The 24,070-nt window shown below is 33.7% G+C and overlaps 1 protein-coding gene across 1 annotated transcript in view; it reads left to right on the top strand.

Moving 5' to 3' along the window:
- Ace (Acetylcholine esterase) overlaps positions 1–24,070 on the top strand; it is an 89,041-nt gene that overhangs the window by 7,797 nt on the left and 57,174 nt on the right. The window contains exon 4 of the mRNA XM_017613991.1: positions 1,641–1,848. Coding sequence (XP_017469480.1) covers positions 1,641–1,848 — 208 coding nt within the window. The remainder of the gene's footprint in view (positions 1–1,640; positions 1,849–24,070) is intronic.

A 24,070-nucleotide genomic window follows, 5' to 3' on the forward strand; every position in this document is an offset into this window, starting at 1 on the left:
ATGGCAGTCAAAAGTTTTCCACTTCTGCGCACGGAACCATCCTCCCAGTCCAAAAATGAACTGGCGATGTTAAAAATAAATATTTCCAAAGCACTTTTTATTTTCGGTGCAACTGACCTAAAAATAATAAATGACGTTATAGTTGTGCACAGCGCTCATTGTTTCACCTTAAAAAATATTCTGATAGCCAAATTTCTTTATGTACTCTTGTACAGACAAAACAGTGTTCTCTGACAATAGTTCTCCATTTAACCTAGTGGTTGGCTTTATGCTTTTATTTGATTACTTCTTAAATAACATTTATTTCTGACTTTTATTTTATAAATACAAAAAACAATTATTTTTGATTTTTATCTAAATAATCTACAAATAACAGTTACTTTTTATATTGTATGTCTTAGATAACTATTATTGAAGAATTTTATTTATGAAAGTCATCAATTAAATGACTTTTATACGTATGACTTAAAAAATAAAAGTCAGTAACGGATTTATATTTATGTCTTTTAAAAGTTAAAATCACTGACTGAAATATCTAAGAAGCATAATATACAAATCAAAAATAACTGTTACTTGCAGATTATTTAGATAAAAATCAAAAATAATTGTTATTTTGGATTTATAAAATAAAAATCAAAAACAATTTTAATTTTCTTGTAATATTGCATAAAACTTGCAACAAAATTTATCTTCAAATTTGATTCTAGGTGAAAAAAATATCGATTGGTATGTATCTTTTAGTTGTAGAGCATTTTCTTCAAAGTGAANAGAGCATTTTCTTCAAAGTGAATTTTTCGATAACAGTTTTCAACAATAACTGTTATGTTCGGTCCCTGCTTTTTGTAAGTCTACATGAATTACGAGTAACTATAAGCATATTGTTGGGTGTCAAAGAGCTTAATTGTTCGCCTCTCAACATATATACTATTTAGTCGTACCTAATCCTTGTAAATGCAGGGCAGAGATACAAAAAGTATTCCGCCGTTTCCTCCTCTTCAAAGCAGCCAGAGGAAATGGAGAAGCCCTAAATGCCACGAACATTCAGATGTTTATGCCACTAGAAGTAACCAGTCAATAGTGTCACAAGTTTCGGACAATACCATATGCTCACTGAAAGTCAAGTGCTAGTTAGAAACTTAACGATTGAGGGCAAAATAATTTCATTCTACCTTCGATAGCCGAGTAAAACAAGTTCGCTACGTTTTCCAACGTAATTTGGTCGAGACTTGCACAATCGAACTACTTTGGAAGTCTGTAGTGCTGTGGCCAATACCTTGAGGGGTGTTGTCTAGAAATCTTTATCGACTGAAAATGTATGACCACTTAGTAGCATACCAACATCCATTTCTTGAAAGTCTGCAGGAAGCCTCCTATAAGGTCTCCCTACTTACAAAGTTTCAAAGTGATGGTAATTGGCAGAACATCAACAGCAGCGTCATGCTTTGTAGGAAAGGCTCCGGGTACAGTACACGGCGACTGTCGTTCGACGTTTCGCATGCAGACTACTTATACTATTTATTAATTGGAAGTCTATGCTTCACCATACCAGTGGTGCATAATTCACTAAATTTTAAAATAAAATTTGTAAGAAGCTATACAACACTTTTGATATTGATTCGTATTTTTTTTTGTTCTTCAAGGAAAATCCTCAAGTTGTAATGGCGTGTATGCGTGCTGTCGATGCTAAAACAATTTCAGTGCAACAGTGGAACTCCTATTCGGGCATTCTGAGTTTTCCTTCAGCGCCGACCATAGATGGCGCCTTTTTACCCGATGATCCCATGAAAATGATGGAGACTGCTGATATGCGCGGTTATGACATACTAGTGGGAAATGTCAAAGATGAAGGTAAGCACATTTACATATTTATCACATCGACCCCTAACCGCCAAAAATATGTGAGCGAAATATTTTTTGACATTTTATTTTTGATGCAGAAATACCTCTGGAGCATCTTGATGCGTTTCGGCATCAAAAATAACATTTTGGAATAAAAGTCGCTTACCTTGTTTTGGCGGTTAGGGCTCGACATTATCAAAAGTACGGTAAATCTCAATACCTCAAAGGCAGAGATCATGGAAAGTACAAAAGAATTTAGTTAAGCAGTGAGGTGCTTAAACTAAAACAATATTTATAAATCCTGGCTAAATTTAAAAAATCTTAAAAATTGATTCGTGTTCGAACGAGTGCCATGTCCTTTGCGCCATATTGTTCATAGCTTTATGATACTTGCTGATGGGGCAGCTGCGTGTGCTAATAAAAATTAAATTAAATTGTATTTTAATGCAGCGAATTATCTGACAGTAAAGATGGTAGGAAGGCGAAGAGTATGGGAGTAAAGTAGAATATCCTTATATATTTTAAAGATAAAGCTTGCACGATAAGGGATCGTAAAAAAAAATAAATAAAAAAATATTGAAACAAAAATTTAACTTTCCCGCAGCGTACTCTACTAAAATAGCAAAATGTATAGCAAAAGTGCATCTATTAAAGCTACAGACTTCCGGACTTAATATCCGCGCCATAAAAGTGCCCCACAAAAAGCCGCAAGTAACAAAAACGCGTAATGCCACAATGGAGTTGGTGTTGCTACAAAGTGTGTGGCAGATGCTAGTAGTAAGTGCGCTTACAGACACTTCAGCCACGCTCACATTCATACTCGCCTACGAAAAGTTGCAACAATCAGCCTTCCGCCGCCTGCACTTCATTCACTTTGCATGCGCGCGACACAGTTGCCAGTTGCAAGTGGCAACAAACCATATAAATATATATCTGTATGTACATAAATGTACATTCGTATATTCTTCAGTTGCTCCATTTTCCAAAATTACTCTGTTTCCCATTTGGTCGGAGCAAAAGTGGCGGCGAAATAGGTGAAGTATAGTTGTGCAAAAATTGCAGGCGGCGAAAACGTAAGGTCGGTAAGGCAGATGAAAAAAGTGCACTGCTGCTGGAATGCATTGTTGTAAGTTTTACTCTGACGTCAGAGTTGCCCCAGAAAAACGGGGCGGCGCGCTGGGTAGTGCACTTTTAAGCCCCAACTAAATTGCTAAAGTAAGAGAAAAAGGAGAACACAAAAAAAAATATACATATATAAAAAAATTGGCTATAAAATAAGCTTGCCGCTGATAGCTTCTCTGCTTGACTGGTTGACAAGCTAGCGAGGCAGCCGCGTTATTGTTGTCCTCTTTCTGCAACTATCGTCTTTGTCCACCGTCGTCCCCTCACCACCAATGGGTTCACTTGCAGTTTTTGAACGAACTCATTTTTTGTGATATTTTCGTGATGTGATATTTTCGTAGTTTATAGCAGGCACACACAGTATAAAAATTCTACCATTGTACCGTGAGGAAGAAGTGTGGGAAAAGCTGCAGCGAAATGAAATCAATTTATATATATTGGCGCCACTCACTACTTTACAGAAATAAAAAAAGTTTCACTCGAAAAACACATGTGGTCCTCACCAGAGGCGGCCGAAGGATTTCTATTCAGGGGGGTTCTATGTAAAGTCAGCAAAAAGTTTCCATCAGCTCTAGATTTTGAAAGAGAAAAAATGAGGTCAAAGTGTCAAAAAATGGCGGTTGATAGAACTTTTCCGGCTTAAATTAAAGCTAGAACTCTCGACTGCTATCTCTCACATTGACTTGATGGTCACTTAGTCATTTGTTATGTACTTTCATTTGTTTTTATTTAATTTTAGAAAAAATGAGGAAGAAGAGTAATTGCTTTAACTTATTAAATGGTTTGAGTTTACCTTTTTAAACAGGTGGCACCCTGGTTAATATTCTAAATATTCAAACTAAGGATATCTTACCACCTTCGTTTCACGTCATATTTTAACATATCATTTAGCTTATGCTTACTTTAATTGAATTCTAATTCTAAAACATATGGCAACCCTATTCAAAGTATTTTAAAACCAAAACCTGGTTAAACCTTTTTTGACTATCACAAATATTGCGATACAAATTTAAATTGTGTATATTCAGAAGAAAATATTTTTAACCAATGTCAATTTATAGCCATACTTTAATAATACATTTGATTTATTAAATAATTTGAGTTTAACTTTTACACAGGTGGAAACCCTCTTTAATTTTATAAATTCTCAAACTAAATATTTCTCAATACTCCTTTGTTTGACACCCATATTCAATATTTTATATAATTAAATTTAATTCGACTTTTCAAACAGATGGCAATANAGATGGCAATCCGGCTTAAATTATTTTTAAACCAAAACCTCGTTAAACCTTTTTGTCTGGCACTTGTATTGTGATACATATTTAAAATTCATATTTAAATTATCTAATCCTCTTAATTTAATTTGAATTTAATTATAAAATCAGGTAGCAACACTCCTACATGCAGTTTGGAAATAGCGTTTCTTCAAAGTAATTTTGCTTTATATTCACATTGAACTAATTTATTGAACTTATTGCTTATACTGAATCTTACTTTGTAAAAAGGTGGCAACCCTCTGCAAAATATTTTCAAGCCACAACCTCTTTCGTCTGACATCCATATCAGCATAAACATTTCAGTTTTCTGCCTTTATTTAAGCCGAACTTGCATTTTGAAACAGGCGGCAACCCTCCTACGTACAATTAAGAAATGAAGCCTTGTCAAACCCATTTCTATCGATACTAATAGTGAGATAGTGATTTAACTTAAAAATAATTTGAATTAAATTTGTTTATCAGATGGCAACTCTCAATTTGTAAAATATACAAACGGTACAGATCTGATATGACGAAAGTTTTCGCGTATTATGCATTCATATGTATGTGTATATATATATATGGATTTACAATGTACATATCTATAATATGTATGTAGATACATATGTAGGTACATGGGTAAAAATTATAACTACAACATTTGAGCATAGCCTCCATATCGAAATGTAAAAGCTGTGACAGACGGCAAAGCTTATGTATATAATCTGGCACACATATGCGCATAATAATTTTACCCTTACAGACGGCAGTAATGCGGATAAACGAGCCGCATGGTTGTGGATTCGAGTCCCACGGCTAGTAGAATTTTCATTTATTTCGTTTTCATTCTTGTTTTTATAAGTTTTATTTTTTTCACATTACTTTCAGCTAGATGTTGTTGACTTTTTAATAAAATTCAACTTTAAAAATTTAGATTAACTGATATTAAAATAAGAAAATGATATAAAATAAAGCAAATGAAAATGAAATAAAGCAAAATTGAATATAAAAATCAAATAAAATAAAAAAATATATATTAAATAAATAATAAAAACAAAAAAAATTTACGCAATCGCTCCGACCGAGGATCGAAACTGGCATCTACAGGCAACTCTCACCACTCGGCTCCCGCGTATACGAAACTCGCCTGCTTTGTTTGCTTACTTGTACAAAAGACAAAATCTGGCCGTTTTTACCAGTGTTGTCATCGGAAATTCCCCGGATCCGAGTTAATTCCCAAAAATTTAGTGCATTTGTTCGGCTGCTTATGCGCATTTTAAAGAGGAAAATGCATGAGCTAAAGCAAACAAAGGCTGTTTGTGCAAATAATCGAGCCCGTTTGTCAACCGTATAATGGTTACTTACAGCAAGACCACTAACAACGACTACAATACGCTATTCGTTTTACACAATAAGCCACACTTGTTGATTTTTTAGGTAATATTTTGATGTCGGCTGAAGCGTATGTTATGGTCGAAAAAGTCATCGGGCCATATTTCTTCGAAAACGATTTCTGGTGCTTTTTACAGCACAATGATTGACAACTTTTTGCGGCAAACGGCAGAGTAGCATCCTAATTTGTGGTTGCAACAAGATGGAGTGACTGTAGGTGTTCTGGGCAAACCACATACGAAGAATCTACGAAAACCAACACGAATACGAATACACATAGGAAGACGAATAAGGAGATGCTAACGAACGTAAATACGAAGGCTTATATTGTCACAATTATGAATACAAACATGCATATGAAGATGAATACGAAAACAAAGATGAGCACGAGGCTGAGGTATAAGCTTTACAATGACATGTTCATATGGGGTATTCACAACGTCATCGAAAAAGTCGTATTCTTATACATCTTAAACTTTAAATGGCTACAAATATTCCCTGCATAACGCTGTTAGTTGGTTGTGGTTTCAAGTTCTCTAAACATTTATTTAGGCTTTCAAAATGTTTGTCATACAACGATATATCACTTACAACACCATGGTAACAGAGAAAGAGGTAGGCCCCCACTGCGATGGAAAGACAAAGTGCGGAAGGACTGGCTTTACTTGGCATTTCCAATTGGCATCAATTGGCACAGAAGAGAAACGACTGGCGTTCTCTGTTGAACTCGGCCAAAACCGCTTATGAAAAGTTGTACTCAACGCATAGCTATCTGTCGTTCTTTAGAACATCTCCGAAAACAAGAATCTAAACACGATTTATAAATGAAAATANCGCTTATAGCGCCAAATAATAAAAAGAAGAAAAGTTGTACTCAACGCATAGCTATCTGTCGTTCTTTAGAACATCTCCGAAAACAAGAATCTAAACACGATTTATAAATGAAAATACTCGTAGTATAACCGAGTTTTGATAAAAAAGTTGTTTTGTGGATCCCACGTGCGACTGAAGCGAAACTTCTTCCTATTACCAGTGATAGAACTTTTTAGAAAAGTATCGATACTAGTACTCATATGGAATACTCTAAAAAAGTACCGATGCTAGTACTCATATTTGCAAAAAAGTATCGATAATACTCGTACTTCCAAGTATTCTCAAAGCAAACGCAAAAAGTAAACAAAAATCAGTTTGCTGTGCTTTTTTCTCCTCTTCCTATTTGTAAATTGTAAAGGAGTTTTTGGAATAAACTTCCAATAAGATCAGTTTTATATGCGTAAATTAAATGTTTATAGCAAAAAGCCTATTTCAAGTTTTCAAAGGCGAATATTTTATAATTGTTTGACGTGTAAATGTATTTATAAATAACTTTACTTTCAAAATGAAATGCAAATGTAGAAGCCCAGAAGCAAATGTGGTGAAGCCCATTCTCTATTGGACAGATAAGATCTCTTTCATAAAATTTAAAGAATGCGCTGGATTTCGAATTCACAACGAAGGTAGATTACATGGGTTAACGACGGGTGTCTTATGCTGGAGAGTCGTCAAGGTTTCAAGTCAGAAGACCATCCTATTCCACCATAAAAAAAAGGAGAGGCAAGATATTCGTTTTTCAATTATTTAAACATTTTTACCCGAATGTTGAAATGACCGCTACATTTTCTTCTGGGTGTGTAAAAGTTTCTTATCTGTGTCAATTACCAGTAGCTCACTGAAACAAAATATGTATTAATTATTAGTATGGGAGTATACATATCGTCGCCCGTATTCCATAAACATGAATGTGTAAAAATTAACATTTTGGGAAATCAAGTTTGAAAGTTTTCTTTTGCGAAACTTAGCTCTTAAAGATTAACCAAGTAAACCCAATAACTCAAAACTGATAAATTTGCATATTCATGCTCCTGGAATTAGTGTGACGATATGTGAATTAAAAACTTTCAAGGCGTGTTTCTCGGGTTTTCGTTTTTTTTAAGTTATGACCAGGGAACGGATTTTATGGTAATTGCCTTTATTTCTGCTAAAAAGATAGGGTATATTCGATTAAAAATGTCCACGATTTAGCTTTCCCTGATTCCATATATACACATTTGATGTTGCCTTTTTTAAGATATTTGACTTATTTTGCCTTTTCTACCTTTAAAAAAGTTATTATAGCATTTACAATTTTTTTTTTTAAGATTAAAAAATATACACATGCCCATGCGGCTTATAGAAACGCATGGACCTCATGGTGTTGGAAAAATTCAAAGCCGTTTTCTCAGCTCACGTAGGCTTGGAGATAATAAGGGGTGTGGATAAAATTATAAAGGGCGAGGAAAATGCCCTTATTCTTGATAATATGAACGTTTCAAACGTTCCATATTTAAATTGGGCTCCACTTGTATCAACTTACGTTGAGCGCACATTTGGTATATTCGACTTTTTCTTCGCAAAAATCGAATGAAAATGCTACCAGAAAACTTCAAAATGCATCTTGTGGTTCAATATTACTACAACTATACAGATTTAAGTTTTATGAGTTAGAAACTCGAGTCAAAGATTCAAAGTATAAATTTTTCATATAATGAAACTAGTTCATAGTTTTTCTCTTTCTACTTGTAATATAAACATTTCTAAAATAAATGTATTTTTTGATTGATCTTCGTATTTTCTGTCTTTTTTTAGTGCCTTATTTTGCTTTTTTTGCAATACCTAGTGCCCTTTCCTACCTTTTGCGCTATTTTATTTTGCCTTTTTTATAGGTTTTTAGGTTCTAAAAATCCGTTCCCTGGTTATGACAGTATTGAAGTAAATTAGCTTTATGTTCATTTTCATAACATTCACATTGGATATTGAAGTTAATATTCGAACGTTCGCCGCAATATTTATTGGGTAATTAAAAAAAAAATTACTTAAAAAGCTCTTAACTCGTCGATACTTTTCGGCATTCGCGATATTTACTCAGTACTTGTGAAAAAGTATCGAGTTCTCGATACTACTCAGTACTCGTAAAAAGTATCGACATTCTGTACTCGGTACTCGTATCGTTCTATCACTACGTATTACCCGAATAGCTCATCATATAATAATAAATAGTACTTTCTACATAATAATCCTAATCTTAATCTGAACCTTATGTTTCATCTTAAACTTAATCCTGGTTCTACCATTAATCCTAATCCTAATCTAAATGCAAATCTTAATCTAAATCTGAATCTTAGCTCTAATCTTAATCGTAATCTTAATCTTGGAATTAGAGTCCCAGTGTGTGTGCAAAAAGGTTTTACTTGATAAAGAAACTTTAACCCAAAAAAAAAAAATGTGGGGAGGATGATGGGCACGTAACAATAAAAATTCTAAAATTGTTCGAAAGTAAAATCTGCTGTCTTTATCCCAATTGACATCGGTATTTTTCATTATCAAAGCATTTTTGTAAAATAACTTTTTCTTTGTTCGCTTCTTTCGTTTATTTTATTTCTACTCTTCGCCGATTCTTATGCTTGTCCCCTAATACCGTTATACAGCTCAGCAATGTACTTGTCAACAAAATTGCCCTTGCCAAAAAGTGTATAACAGAATTTCTACGCTACCCTGCAAACCAAAGTTCCCGAAATCTTAACGAAATCTTTAGGAGTATCTGATTTCTGTAACGATTTTTTTCCGAATCTTCAAAGAAAATTATATGAAGTGGTTGGCACGAACTCGTAAAGAAATTTCTGTACGAAAAATAAAGAAAATTCTGAAAAAAGTCTGCAAGAAATTCTTCACATAGCAGCATTATTTTAATTTCTTTACCGATTTTCTTCCGAAATTTCGTAAAAGAATGGAAGTGTGCGTAATTTATTTCATTTTAGAAAATTCTGCAAAAAATCGGATGGGATCTTTCCGAATTCTTTAAAAATTCTTTACGATTCAGAATACTCTGGAAAAATGGTTTGCAGGGTATTTATTATAATAAATAAATATTGTATGTATGTGTTTGTATTCGTAGTACCCTGCAAACCATTTTTTCAGAGTATTCTGAATCGTAAAGAATTTTTAAAGAATTCGGAAAGATCCCATCCGATTTTTTGCAGAATTTTCTAAAATGAAATAAATTACGCACACTTCCATTCTTTTACGAAATTTCGGAAGAAAATCGGTAAAGAAATTAAAATAATGCTGCTATGTGAAGAATTTCTTGCAGACTTTTTTCAGAATTTTCTTTATTTTTCGTACAGAAATTTCTTTACGAGTTCGTGTCAACCACTTCATATAATTTTCTTTGAAGATTCGGAAAAAAATCGTTACAGAAATCAGATACTCCTAAAGATTTCGTTAAGATTTCGGGAACTTTGGTTTGCAGGGTATCTACAAAGTATATATGTCCCTTTTTACCGCAAGCTTTTATATCTATAAAGGAATGTACAGTGACTCAAACAAATGAGCACGTGTTAATTTTAAATATACATAAAATCGCATTGATTTTTGAGAATTTTCTTTTGAAGACTGCTTTTGCGTTTTTTTTTTTATATAGCAAGTGCAATTTACAAAAACTGTCGTAGATTTTTTGAAATGTTGTTGCTAACGGGCTCGCTCACTTTATTTAATAGGAAATTCTTGAAACTTAAAAATCTACGTGTTTTTTTTAACAATTTGAAACTTGCCCTTCATAAGAGTGAAATTGTATAGGCTATAAAATTGCATATCCAAATATGTTCTAAATATTCAGGTAAAAAATTTAAAATATTGATGACAATTTTTTCCAAAATTTTCTATAAAGTTTGAAACTGTGATTTATATAAGTTTCGTTAAAGCTTGGGCGGTATTTTTATAAAAAATAACAAAAAAAAAAATTGTAGCTCAAAAAGTATTATGAATATTAAATAAAAATCAACACGTGGTCATCTGTTTGAATCACTGTATGTACAATATTTATCTACTTATGTATGTATGTACTTATGTACATTTTATGTAAAGGAAGTTCGTCTTTGTCTCCATGAACATTCTCACCTAGCTTTTCGCTGTTTACATTTACACGACCAACTTAACTCGACCACCTCACCTCAGCTTAGCTCGGCCCTGTTCAGCTCAACTCTGGGCAGCCACTAATTCGCTTCATTGTCTTCAGAAAGTATCGTTGCCACTATTACTATGTACATGCTAATGCCAATGTTACCGGTTTGATAGAATAATTTTAAAATTTTAATAGATCGGTAGAATCGCGTACTATTTGGCGTTTTTTACCAGAATATTTGTAAGAAAAACTCAGACAAAAGTATATTGATCTGGATTTTTTTTTAAATCAAAGCTCATTTGGAAGCGCTTGTTTCAGTATGAACTCTTCATTCGATCCAACTCTCTTACCATCGAGCTACTTCTTCAGATTTTAAAACAAGAGAATATGCTGTGTTGGCGCGCAATTTGTAAAATTCAAAAAAAAAAAAAAATACTGTCGACATCACTTTGCTTCGGGTCAGACCTAGCAGTAGCAGTTTGCCTTATTCACCTTTGATTTAGTTAAGCGCAAGAAATGGTATTAAAAAAATATTAAAATGTAGTTACTTAAAATAAAACGATTCTGGTAGAATTTTAGTTGATTTATAAGAGCATTTTTGTAGAAAAAAATAAATCTGATATGGCAACACAGGCTACTGCTACTGTTGCTGTCTTTCATTATGTATGCCAGTTGGCTGTTGAAGAGGACATAGTCGTTCACATTGTTGCTGTGTAGGTTGGTCTTGTTGCCTTTGGCGTATTTTTCTTTACAAATTTGTTTATTTTGGAGTACACCTGGCTGGCCAGCTGCTTTGCTGCTTTGGATCAGTCTTGGTGTTTGTGATTTTATTGATGTATGTATTTACATTAGGGTGGTCCTTAAATTAAGGAATCACATTTTTAAATCAGATTTCCTAAGCCTAAACCCCTACGCCGATGCTAGTATAGTCGAATATATCACATATAAATTTTGATCCCGGCTAAGGCGTGTCGCACAGGGGTCAAAGTTCAGATAACTCTCTGAAGACATCTTAACCGACTCCAATCGAGGCCAAAATTTATATGTGATATCCACGACTTTAGTAGTATCGATTTTGGGTATTAAATGACCTTTGACTCCTTTGCGACGCGCTTTAACCGACCAAAATTTATATGTGATATCTTCGACTATGGTAGTATCGATTTTGGGTATTAAATGAAAAAAAAAATTAAAATATTTTTAATTTTTTGAATCTCTATAGAAGAATCTGTGCTTTGCCCCCTGTGCGACATGCCTTAACCGTTTCCAATCGGAACCAAAATTTATATGTGATATCTGTGACCGTGGTATTACCGATTGAGGGGGTGAGACTCAAAAATAATTGTTCATTTGATTTTTAAGGACCACCCCAATTTACATATGTGCTTTTATAAATATATACATGTTTTAACGATTATGTGTACATACATATAAAAATATACATAAATATGTTCTATTTGCTTGAATGTGTATGCGCCACCTGCTCATCGCGGTAATGGGTTATTTTCTATTCGTATTTGTCTGTGGCAGGTTTTTAAGTTCTTCCACGCTTTCACTTGGTAAGCGCGTGTCTATGTATTTGTGAGTTCAAGGTCATTTACTATTTACAAAAAAACGTAGTACAGCATTACAAGCATCGGTAACGAAAGCTAACAAACAACTGGCGGCGACAACGCATAAATGAAATTGTAAAAAAAACTGCGAAAATGCGCAAAGAATATCTGAAGTACACAATAAAAAATGCGTTTTATTTCTTTTTATTTTATGTTTTCATTTGTTTTTGATGGCTGCGCCCGTCCTTAAAGGCCTTTGTATTTTTTATGTTATACAATTTGTGTTTGCTTTGTTTTCCACCAATACTTCCTTTAGTTGCAAGTCTGCTCTTAGCGAAACTGAAAGCTCAATTAAAACCATTATTTTGTCTTGATTTTTTCTTTTGGCTTCGCTGTCTGCGATGAACTTGAAAGTTGTCTGTAAGCTGGCATTTTTGAGTAAATAAAGAAATTATGCGTGGAAAAATGATTGATTTGGTCATGGGTGGATAGGGAAAAAGCCTGATTATGGCAACTTCTATTAACTTAACGGAACTTAGAACTCAAAAAAATCAAAATTAAACAGATTTTGGCGTGGCATTGAGTTACGTTAAATTGCCATAATCAGATCATGACGAGTACTTCACTCAGCGTTTAGCCAGGCAGGCAGAGTTAAATGATGTTTTCTTATCTTTGGATATTTACCAGGGTGGTCCAAAATAAGTAAAGTCGGAATTTTAATGCTCTCAGCCTCTAGAACTGTTCTAACTACATCGAAATATTATACCCCTATTTTCTTATTTTTAAATCAAAAATATTTAGATGTAGCTTAAAGCACTCAAGTTTTCCATGTATTTTATATGTGAAAAAAAGCTTTTCGTGCGAATGGTATAGAAACCTTGAAAATCAATATTTTTTGATCGGTACACTCTTCTTCTCTTCAGGAGACTTCCAATAATAAAACGCATTTTTAACAATTTTTAATTCTAAAGATTTTTTTATTTTCCCCCCATTACATTTACTGGCATTTTCTGGAGGTTTTGGCGGACCAATAACAATTTACTATGAAAAAATGGTTAAATAAATAATTGGGTAGATAATATTATTGGGTATCTCCTGAAGAGAAACAGAGTGGTGGTTAAGTCATATATTAGAGTTTTATAAAAAAGGATAAACATTAAATTATCAAAGGAAAAAGAGTCATAACTGGTCAAAATATCACCCAATTTAATCAGCTGATCACAAGAGTACTTAAAACAAAATAGTATTATAAAGTAACTCAATGTAAAAAAAAATATTTGCAAAAAATTAAGTAAACATCCAAAATGACAATTAGTTAATTCATAGGTAATTTTTAAATAATTTTACTACACAAACCGCGTTGCAAAATTATAAGCGCACCTCATATTGACAAGTTTTAACAATTTATTTTTTCGCTAATTAATTTTAGTTTTTTTTATAAAATATAGCTTATTTTTTAATAAAAGCCGTCTAAATCCAATTTTCAATATTAAAGAAATAAGTTTTCTTAAAAATTAATTAATTAGATTTAAATTTTAGGAAAATGCAAGTTTGAAGTAGCTAGGATTTATAGTGAATTTTTGGCAATTTCTTGTTGAAGCTATTTCTCGTTTTCCTCTATATAAAAAAACGTCGAACATACTTTGTATGGAAGAAAATGCTGAGGGTTTTGTATTCGTGTTCGCATTTGCATTCGTCTTCGTACCGGTCTATGTGTTCGCAACCTGCTTCTCTTTTTATTTTTAAATGACTTCCAAAAAAGGAGGAGGTTATCAGTCGGAGTATTTTTAATTTTTTTGTATGTATGTTACCGCATAACTTTGGACCACGTCATGAAAAAATTAACGGTACTCCTAAATTTTTATATGAGAATTGAAGTCGGTTTTGTTTTTTGCTTAAAAATTATTTGTTTATTTTAACTTTTATTTTCTAAGCAAAGAATATATCTAAAAAAATATTTTTTAGTTATAAAAATAAAACTCAAAAAGTAACGGTTATTTACTAATGAACTCGCATGACGTTCAAACAGCAAAACTGGATTTTGTTTTTTAAACAGGTGCCAACACTCTTCAAAACAAAAAAAAAATATTCCACATCTTAGTCGGAGTTATAGCAATCCATGCGCCAAATTTCATCTAAATCCGCCCAACCATTTCTGAGTGAAGATTAGTTTCGTACGTTGTCGATTTTTCATTTCATCAAAATTTAAATTACCCTGTACCGCTAAAAAAGTATTTTCTAACTCCTTTAGATTGTTACTCATATTTAACTTTTTAAACCAGTGGCAACCTTCTTCAAACACCTCAAAAGTATTCTAAATGTTCAAAGAGATTTAACTACAAATTCAAAAAAATTTCAAAAACAATGCAACAATACGAAATAAGAACAATAGCTTTACTCACCTTACCATCAACACTGCTTCAACTCAAAATTTAACTTTAATTAATTTAGCACTAACCGTTAAACGAGCGATAACTGGAAATGTTGTAATAAGGTTTTTTGAATATACGCAAAAACAGCGATCTAACTCAAAATAAATTTCTTTTGATTACGACGAAGCCATACTGGGGAAATGAAACTTACTTTACATATCTGGTTTGTCTCATAACCTATATGCATACATATGTATGTATGTACATCTGCTTTGGCTTAAGGTTTTATTTCTTGTCTTTTTTCTATCTAGATATCTACGTTTACCTTGTTCGTTCCAATTACATTTGTTATTCTGTTTTCCTTTTATTTTTCTTTTTACTTTATCTTTATTTTTATCTTTATTCTCTATCGATAACAAAATCGATAGTACCATACATCAAAATACCGATACCAAACCCGATACAAATATAGATTACAAATTCGATAAGAACATCTATAGAAAAATCGATAACAATACCGACAGCAACATCGATTAAAGTGTCGATAAGAAAATCCACAAAAATATCGACAACAAAATCGATTACAATGCCGATAGGGAAACCGATAAAAATATCGATAACAAAATCGATAAATATCGATAACAAAATCAATAAATATCGATAAAAATATCGATAAAAAATCAGTAAATACCGATGGCAAAATCGAAAAAATATCGATAACAAAATCGATAAAAAATATCAATTTTTGAAATAGTTCTCAGATTGAGTCTCTGTGTCTCTATTTACATATATCCCTTTCTTTATAATTACCTTTGTATTCATCTTTTTTCCTCTATCTTCATCCTAACTTTTATAGGTATCCTCATCCCCACTTTTCTGATAAATAAAGATAAATATTTTTACCTTTATGTTTATTAGTTTCTTCATCTGCACCTTCACTCTTAGATAAGTGTTTAAATTTACCTGCCTTTATCTTTACGCATCTTTGTTTTTGTTTTTACTTTTGCCTTTAGATTTTATTAAATATTTAGCTCCCAAACCATTTTTCATATCAACTATCCTGTCTACGAATGCTAGTTAAATACCCACCCAATTCACCACTCGCCGGCTTCTGCTCAGTGTGTTACCAAATATTTAACTCATTCGTGCCAGCTGTGTGATTTACACTTCCGCTTAAACGCGTGAGACCGAGCGGCTGTGTTGGTACATGGAATATATGCATACATACATATTACTTCCCAGGTATTACACATACCCTGCAGAAAAAAAAGTATCAATTGATAAAAAATAATTACTTGTAGTTAGCTTTTTTGCGGGATTTCTATAACATATATAACTTGTAGTTAGCTACAAAAAGCTAACTTGAAACAAGTGGACAAGTAATGCNTACTTGTAGTTAGCTTTTTTGCGGGATTTCTATAACATATATAACTTGTAGTTAGCTACAAAAAGCTAACTTGAAACAAGTGGACAAGTAATGCTGGAGTAAAGCTCGAGATTGTGTTCTTTAAACGCGTTTCTATTTAAATATGCTGCACTTCCACAAATAAAAGGAGGATCAAAACTTCATATTATCATGTTGAAATTATGTCTGACGGTGTTCGAATATGGGATCAACTACAGCAGAATATGTAAACAAATATGAAATGTGATAAAATAAAGTAAATAAAAAATAAATAAAAAATATTTTGTTTTCCTATTGATTTTTTATGTCCAAAGATAGTTAGTTACAAGTTACTTACATCAAATGCAGAGGTAACCATCCTTGACTACATCTAATGCAGAGGTAACCACCCTTGAATATTTCGCGGCCATCACCATAGAAATATAGTTACCTTTCGTCAAAGAAAATTTTAAGATAATAAGTTACTTATAGCTCCTTAAAGATAGGTTATAGTTAGATACATTTCCTGCAGGGTATGGACATATACATAGTACATACATATGTATGTATAGACACTCGCATATAATAAATGTTACGTATACGCAGCGTATTACAAGTTAATAAAACATATTGCTGTGTGGTTTTTATTCTATGCGCGTGTTAATTGTAGGTCAAGTTCGTGAAAGTAATACGTTTAAACGAGTGGGTGTTAGAAACTGGGTTGTCCTGATTTTCGTGTTTGCTCGGATAGTAAATGAAAGAAAATAGCCGTACTTTGTAACTTAAATCTTTTGAAGAAAATAAAATTTGATTTTTCGAAGTTTTCGTAATGTCTCTGAACGATAGTTTAATAGTAGATAGAGGAAATTCTGCTAAAGCAATATGTCGAAAAATAGTACTGAATAATACTTCTATTCTTCACGCTTTTGGTTTGACGCTTTCCGTATTTCAACTGACTCTGGCAAGTGAAATGCATATTGTGTTTGCAAGTGTTCCTCCCACAAACTCTGGCAAGTGAAATGCATATTGTGTTTGCAAGTGTTCCTCCCACAAACAAATGCAACTACAAACGATTGTTGAATCTGCTCCAGCAATTAACTGATACGCGTGCATTCAAAAGAGGCTAGTCGAAAATTTACATAAAACCAGTAAAGTCGTCTCTAGGAGATAAAAGCGGACGATCAACGACCTAGCGATTTGCACAATGAGAAGCGTCGCACCGCCTCAATAGCCGAATACTTGCAATGAAGGTGCAAGGTGAGGCAAATTTTTTGAGATTAGCTCCGAACCTCCGCAGTCAGAAATTGCTTCTAAACGCATATAAGTAGGTGATAATAGGCAACAGTAAAGGCTCTGTTATGCATACTTGGCATTGCATGCACTGCTATACCATTTTTACGTAGAAATCAAAAACCAACAGACTTCTACGTATGTAGTGCTGTGCGTTCGATAACCGATTACACGCGAGGCTCATTTAACAGATTTCTTATGTGACAGCTCTCAAGCCATGCCAAGTATGCATAACGGAGCCTTAATATAAAAAATCGAAATGATAGGAGATCTTCGTCATGCTCCAGACTAGTATAATAGAAAACTAAGCAGCAGAACCTCTAAATGCCGACAGCCGTGCTTATTCTTGCCGTTCGCTCAGCCAATTCAATATGAGAGTTCGGCAAACGGCCTAACTCAGTCGCTGGCGTTGCAGTCATATCCAACGTCTAGGAAATGGGCTCGATGAACCTCAAAGCCACATCCATGTTTTCTTCAAAAGGCATCCTAAACCGTGCTTTGAACTTGCCACGCTTCCTGTCCGCACAAAAACTTGCATCAAATAATAATAATACTAGATACTTGTACAATACTTTTGTGTTCGGCCGAGCTTCATGAAGGGGAGAAACCTACAGTTTTATGCCGACTTCACATAATGATTGTATTTTAATGAGAAATCAACTTCTTCGGTAACACCACCTTTTATGAATTCTCTTTTGAACACACTCATACAGTTAAGGCAATTTGGAAGTTTCACTCTACTCGGAACCGCTCTGCTCGGCTTGGCGTCGCTTTCTGTGTGTACCTATCCTAAGGTTTTTAGCAAACGAAAATACGAATTATTTTTTCAATGGGAACGACCTCGAATTGGTCGACAGTCGTCAGTACTTTTTCGAGATTTAACAGTGCGTCCCACAGAGGGATGTCCCCTTTAATGATTTCCGTATCGGACTTTTTCTATAAACTGACGACTTTATATACGGGGATGACTTATGTTTGAAAGTAAACGGTTAACTCTTCGATCTTTTTCACCCCTTCACTGTACCGAGCGTTACCTTGTCCCCTACAAAATCAACGGCGTACGTTTTAACTAGATGGACGAAAATGGTCAATAACCAGAACATATTAGAGGCTGCCTTCAATATTACTCTGCGCCACATACTTTGGTCACAGAGGACCGCCGTTCTCCGGAAAACGTCTGGATGATGCCTTATTATTTCGCCTGAACACCACCTGCATAGCTAGCGCTCAATGCTAATAGTCGGAGGCATATCTATGAACTCACCAGCATCTCACAACTACGGGATCTAACGTCATACAGATAAGCCCTAAGCGACATTCACCGAGAGATATTCAAGGAAGTTTTACAAACTCTCGCCTGGTGAATGCCGTTATCGGAATTCAATCACCACCTACATCACGACTTTAGGTGAAGACCCTAAGTGGATTGCTACAATTTTTTATTTGATAATGCTAGTTTTCTCCACGTGTTTTCGTTTCGCTTTAAAAAATTAAGTTTTTTGCCCTTTAATAATGTTTAGCCTAGCTATGTACACCTATGATATAACAATGTGTGTTAACGTAACGTGAAAATATGCATATAGCTAGCTTAGAGTGTAAAGTTGCTAAGTCTGATTTTAAAAAATTTACACGATAGGAAAAATCTTCTTATAGCTATCTATTTTTCTCAAGGCATTCGCAAAACTTTGAATAAATACAAGATTTTGCTTGTTCTAAGGAATGTAAAATAACATACGAATCAGAGCGCTTCGATTTTTATTCAAATATTTCGTACTATTTTGTCCTTATCGGATTTTCGGTGCTTCTTTTGGTCTTAGCAAAATTTCCTTTCATTGAATTTAAACAAGAATAAATAAAACGAGTACCTTTATCCTTTTCGAAACAATGCACATTTAATTTCCCTAGCCTCCTGTATCAAAATATCTAAAAAGTGGACTTAGCAACTTTTCACTCTAAGCTAGCGATATGCATACATACGTATTAGGGTGGTCCTCAAAATATCAACATATTAACGTATAAAATAAAAACATCCACAAAAATTTCACAATTAAAAAAAAAAAAATAAAAATTAGGAGTATACAATGGAGGCATTCACGAAAATTTCAAAAATTAAAAAAAAAAAAATGAAAAAGTGGAAAAAAGCAACAAGAATTAAGGCGAACTTAGCTTCTATAATTTTTTCAAATTATTGTTGCTTTTCCACAATAGTTTTTCATTAAAAACGGCCTCAAGCTCAATAAAAAATGTTGAATATTTAATCGAAAAAAAAAATCGACAAAATTTTGACTTTAAATCTGATAAATTTGACATATTATTGAAACTTATTACAATACATTTATATAATCGCTGAGTTAAAGCGGCCAAAGTCAAAATTTTTATGAATTTTTCGATAAAAAACAAAATGTTTTTAAACCTTGGTAGCCGATCCCAATTTTCTTAATATTTGAAATTATCGTTGATGTCTTTATTTTGTACTAAGTCAAAAAAAAAGTGGCGCCCTACGATGTTGATATTTTAAGGATCACCCTAATATGCACGTACGTATGTATGTAAAATGGCACTTGTACGCCCCGTGCTAATTTACATAAAAATTCACGGGTTAACTCGACCACCAAGCGTACTTTCACCTTGTTTTTAATTGTCGCACTTTTGCCGCATTCACGCTGCACGATATTCACACAAACAATGCAACCAGTTGGCATTTAAATTGGTGGCAGTAAACAAAAAAGTTGACAGTCATCAAAAACAGCGGACGTAGAGAAAGGTAAAAGAAAAAAGTATACACGCATATACATATGTACTTATAAACCCCCGAATTTGACCCAGTATAAAGTACAACCACATTATAATGCCTTACCAGCAACTTACTCTTCACCCGGCTGGGTGAAGCACGCGTGCCTCTTTGTATTCATACTACATATGTATGTATATATGTATATGCAAACATTATACAAAATAAAGCTTTTTTTATTTATAAACGGCTGCCGCCATAGCTGAGTGATTAGATGTGTATACTTGCACACCCGGTAGTGCACCCAGGTTCGATCTTTCGCCCATAAAATATCCAAAAATTACAGAAAACTTGCTTTCTAACTGCGGACGCCCCACCGCAGACAATTCGGCATATGATAAAGCTTCTCCTGTCTCTTTTATTGTGGCTTATTAATATACGTAAAACCTTTGCCATTCGATGGTAGCGTAAAACATGAGATTCCTTCATTTCTTTGTCAACTTTGAGCCGCACACCACAAATTAGTAGAGAAACTCGGCCAAGCGCACAATTGTGAGCGCAAAATGGTTTTTACTACATGACACATGCAAATCGCCGTGGCACGTGCGCTCTGAATTTTTGAGTAATCATCAAAACGAGAAAGAAATAATCAAAATGCTGCAGGGAAAAAAGCGAAAAGTAAATATCAAAAAAGTTTAAAAGCGCTACAATTTTGTATATGTACTTTAAATGAAAAGCGATGTGGTATAAAGAACTCAGAAGCTTATTGTGCCAAAATGTGAATGTACTTATGTACCTAAAAACTTTTACATAATTTACATACATACACATACAAGTAACAACTGTTTAGCTGCTCTGCGTACCCAGAAAACTTCCATTTCCATGCAATGCAGCTCAGTTTCTTTGTCTTGCTAATTTTTAATTTTGCTTGCGCTGCTACATTTTGTTATTTTAAAGTTTTTTGTTCCTCTATGCTACTGCTTACAAAAAAGGCAAAAGAAGGCACTAAAAAAAGACAAAAACTGAAAAATTATACTGATTCCGAAATTCTGGGCAATTTTTTATTCTATGGATAAGTTTTCGAGATATTTTCAGGTATCCATGGCGTATGAGTAACATTATTTCCTGCTCATTTTTTATACAAAAAATCTTTGCGCATTATCATATTACCACTTTACACACTTTACACATTACTTCTTTATTTATCCATTTATCTTCATTATAAACTTGATTTTTTTGGTAACAGAACAGGCTTTAACACAGCCTTGAATGTACTAAACGTGCGCTCGACGTGAGTTGATACAAGTGGCGCCCAATTTAAATATGGAACGTTTGAAAATTTAGTATTTTCAATAGGCAAAAAAGGGCAACATCAAATGTGTATATGGAATCAGGGAAAGCTAAATCGTGGACATTCTTAATCGAATATACTATATCTATTTAGCAGAAATAAGGCAATTTCTTGGTCCTTCAAAGGATGTACAAAAGTTAATGTTTTGTGTAACGATTGTCCATCACCCCTTGTCCTTGTCACACAGGACAGAAGCCCTGCAATAGGAAGAAAATAACTGGCTTTTACCTACCTGAGAATCGAGGCCACAAGAATATGTATGCAGCTGACTTCTAACTACCTGAGGATGCTCGCATAGAACACCAAATACTGGTTAGACTAAAAAATAGAATCCGTTAAGAGGAGACTGACAAAGAACCAACAGCCATTAGCATGGCTATGTATAATGACGGACAAACAAAAACTATTCAGAAGAAAAATGAAGCAGAAGAGGGTACAATGCCGAAATCAGTTTGTCTCCAAATCAAAGTTGACAAGGAATTAGGGAAAATCATAGCACAGTAGATAATTTTCCTACCCTATCGGAAACACCAGCAACGAAAATGAGTATACCAAGGATTTTCCAAGGAATCTGAAGTTCTGAATATGTATCCTTATTTCAGTTGTACTCGATAAACAACTCCGATCGAGGCATTTTACTTTGTAACAGCTATCCAGTCGTTTAGTCATCTTGTTTGCTGAAACACCAAGAGAATAGGCACGTGTTTTTGGGCACTATTGATCGATCGGAGAGCGTTCTTTAATATAAATAAGGTATATAGTGAAGCAGACATTCAGAAAAAAAGCGAAACAGAGGCTTGATTTGGTATATTTTATTTTTATTTTTATTCTTAACCAACCTACTGCTAAATACCAAAATTAGCTCCTAATATTCAATTGGGCAATTCACAAGGTGTCGTATTTGTCGTGTTTGTCGTGAAGTCATGATATTTCATGACAGTTGTAAAAATGTTGTTATTGTTTTGTGAAGAAAAATAACACATGACGATACAACTCTGCAACCTATGTTTATTCGGTGTTATGTGAGGTTAAGTGCTGAGATATAATAAATAATCGTAACAGGTGTTCACAACCGTCGTGTTTTAACACAACTTTTGTTAGGAAAATATAACTTCACAACACCTTGTGAATTGCCCAAATATAAATACAAAAACATAATTTGGACTTAAACCAACATAGGAAATAAGTTGGTTTTGTTTGACCAGGACGCAAGCATAGCATTCACGTACAATAAATAGTGAGTGTCGCTTCCACGAAACTACCAGTTTGTATACATGTCGAGGACATGAGCGCCAATTTAATAGAATTTCACTAATCCTTATATGTTTTTTCTCATTTTTCATATTATGCGTGCGGCCGGCAACTTTGTCATTTATATCATTGTGAATTAATTTGGAACTTGGAAAGTTGGATTGCCTTGTTGTAAGCGGTGCCATGGGGTGACCTGTGCCCGCAATTAAGAAAGTTAAGTACTTAGTATTCAACTACCGCCGTGACCGCATCGCACTTGTTTTATCGGATTACCTTCTTTGATTAAGCCACTTGGGCAAAATTGAATTCATTTCTTCAAGTAGTATTGTATTGCTTAAATCTCGCGAATAAACAATTGTATATATTTGAATTAAATCCAAAATCCAATCGACTTTTCTTTATTGTGGATTTAGTCACTTGGCGCGCCCTGTGCTAAGATTTGTTACTCCCTCAATAAGCAACATGGTCCATTGTCGCTAAAGGGCAACCCGCGACCGAACAAAAAAAAAATACATACACACAAAGCGAAGTGATCACAGTCAAAAAGAGAACTTAAAAGCGGCCGGTAGTTGCGCGTTAATTCAAAAGTAAGCGGTAGTGAAAAACAATCAAATATAAAGAAATAGCGGAAAAACTAATAAAAATTACAGAAAAACCAAATTTAAACGCAAGTATAAAGTGAAGTGAACAAAAAGTTTATAAAATTGATACCTAAATCTATTGAGAAATTAACATATATATATACTGTGAAACAAAAACAAAAATAACAGCCAACTCTTATATAGCGGCACCTCAAAACGAGCATTAGGGTGGTTCGTCATACAAAAAATTATTAAAATTAAATAAAAGCACTGTGGAAAAGGAAAAGTGGGTGAATTGACGGAAAAATGTGGAAATAGCTGAAAATAAAAAAGTTAAAAAAGCGATTACCGGAATATGACCTGAAAATAAAATAAGAATTACCTGAAAAGAAACATTCAGTAAAAGCAAATAAATACCTGAAAAGAAAAGAAAATTCATTAAAAAGCAAATAAACACCTGAAAAGAAAAGAAAGTTCAATAAAAAGCAAGCAATTACCTGGGAGAAAAAAAAAGAAAATCTATAAAAAAAACAAAAAAACCGAAAAAGGCGTATAAGTGTGGCAAAAAGTGTACTTGAAAAATAAAGTAAAACAAAAGGCTGAATACTGGAAAAAAAAGTGTACGAAAAAAGTGCGTACCTACTTACCAAAAAAACAAAAAAAAAAGTGCTGGAAAAAAAAGACCAAGATATCGAAAAAAGAGCTGCATAGTTTAATAAAAAAGCTCACAGCTGAAAAAAATATATATAAAATTAAATTTAAAAAAAAAAAAAAAACGGTACCTGCTGAAATAAAAATAAAGGCCCTACAAAAAAGGGAAGAGGCGAATCAAAAACCGGCTTAGCGGCAGTGAAGACCCCAGTACCAACAACAAAAGCGGATAGCAGCAACGGCCGCGACAGGATACAGGCCATTTCAGGTGGTACAGTCCCGACAAAAAAAAAACAGGTGGTACCCAGGAAGCAAGTAA

Source organism: Rhagoletis zephyria, unplaced genomic scaffold (genome assembly GCF_001687245.7).
Source record: "Rhagoletis zephyria isolate East Lansing unplaced genomic scaffold, Rhagoletis_zephyria_1.1 Rzeph_scaffold_00749, whole genome shotgun sequence".
NCBI classification, from domain to species: Eukaryota; Metazoa; Arthropoda; class Insecta; order Diptera; family Tephritidae; genus Rhagoletis; species Rhagoletis zephyria.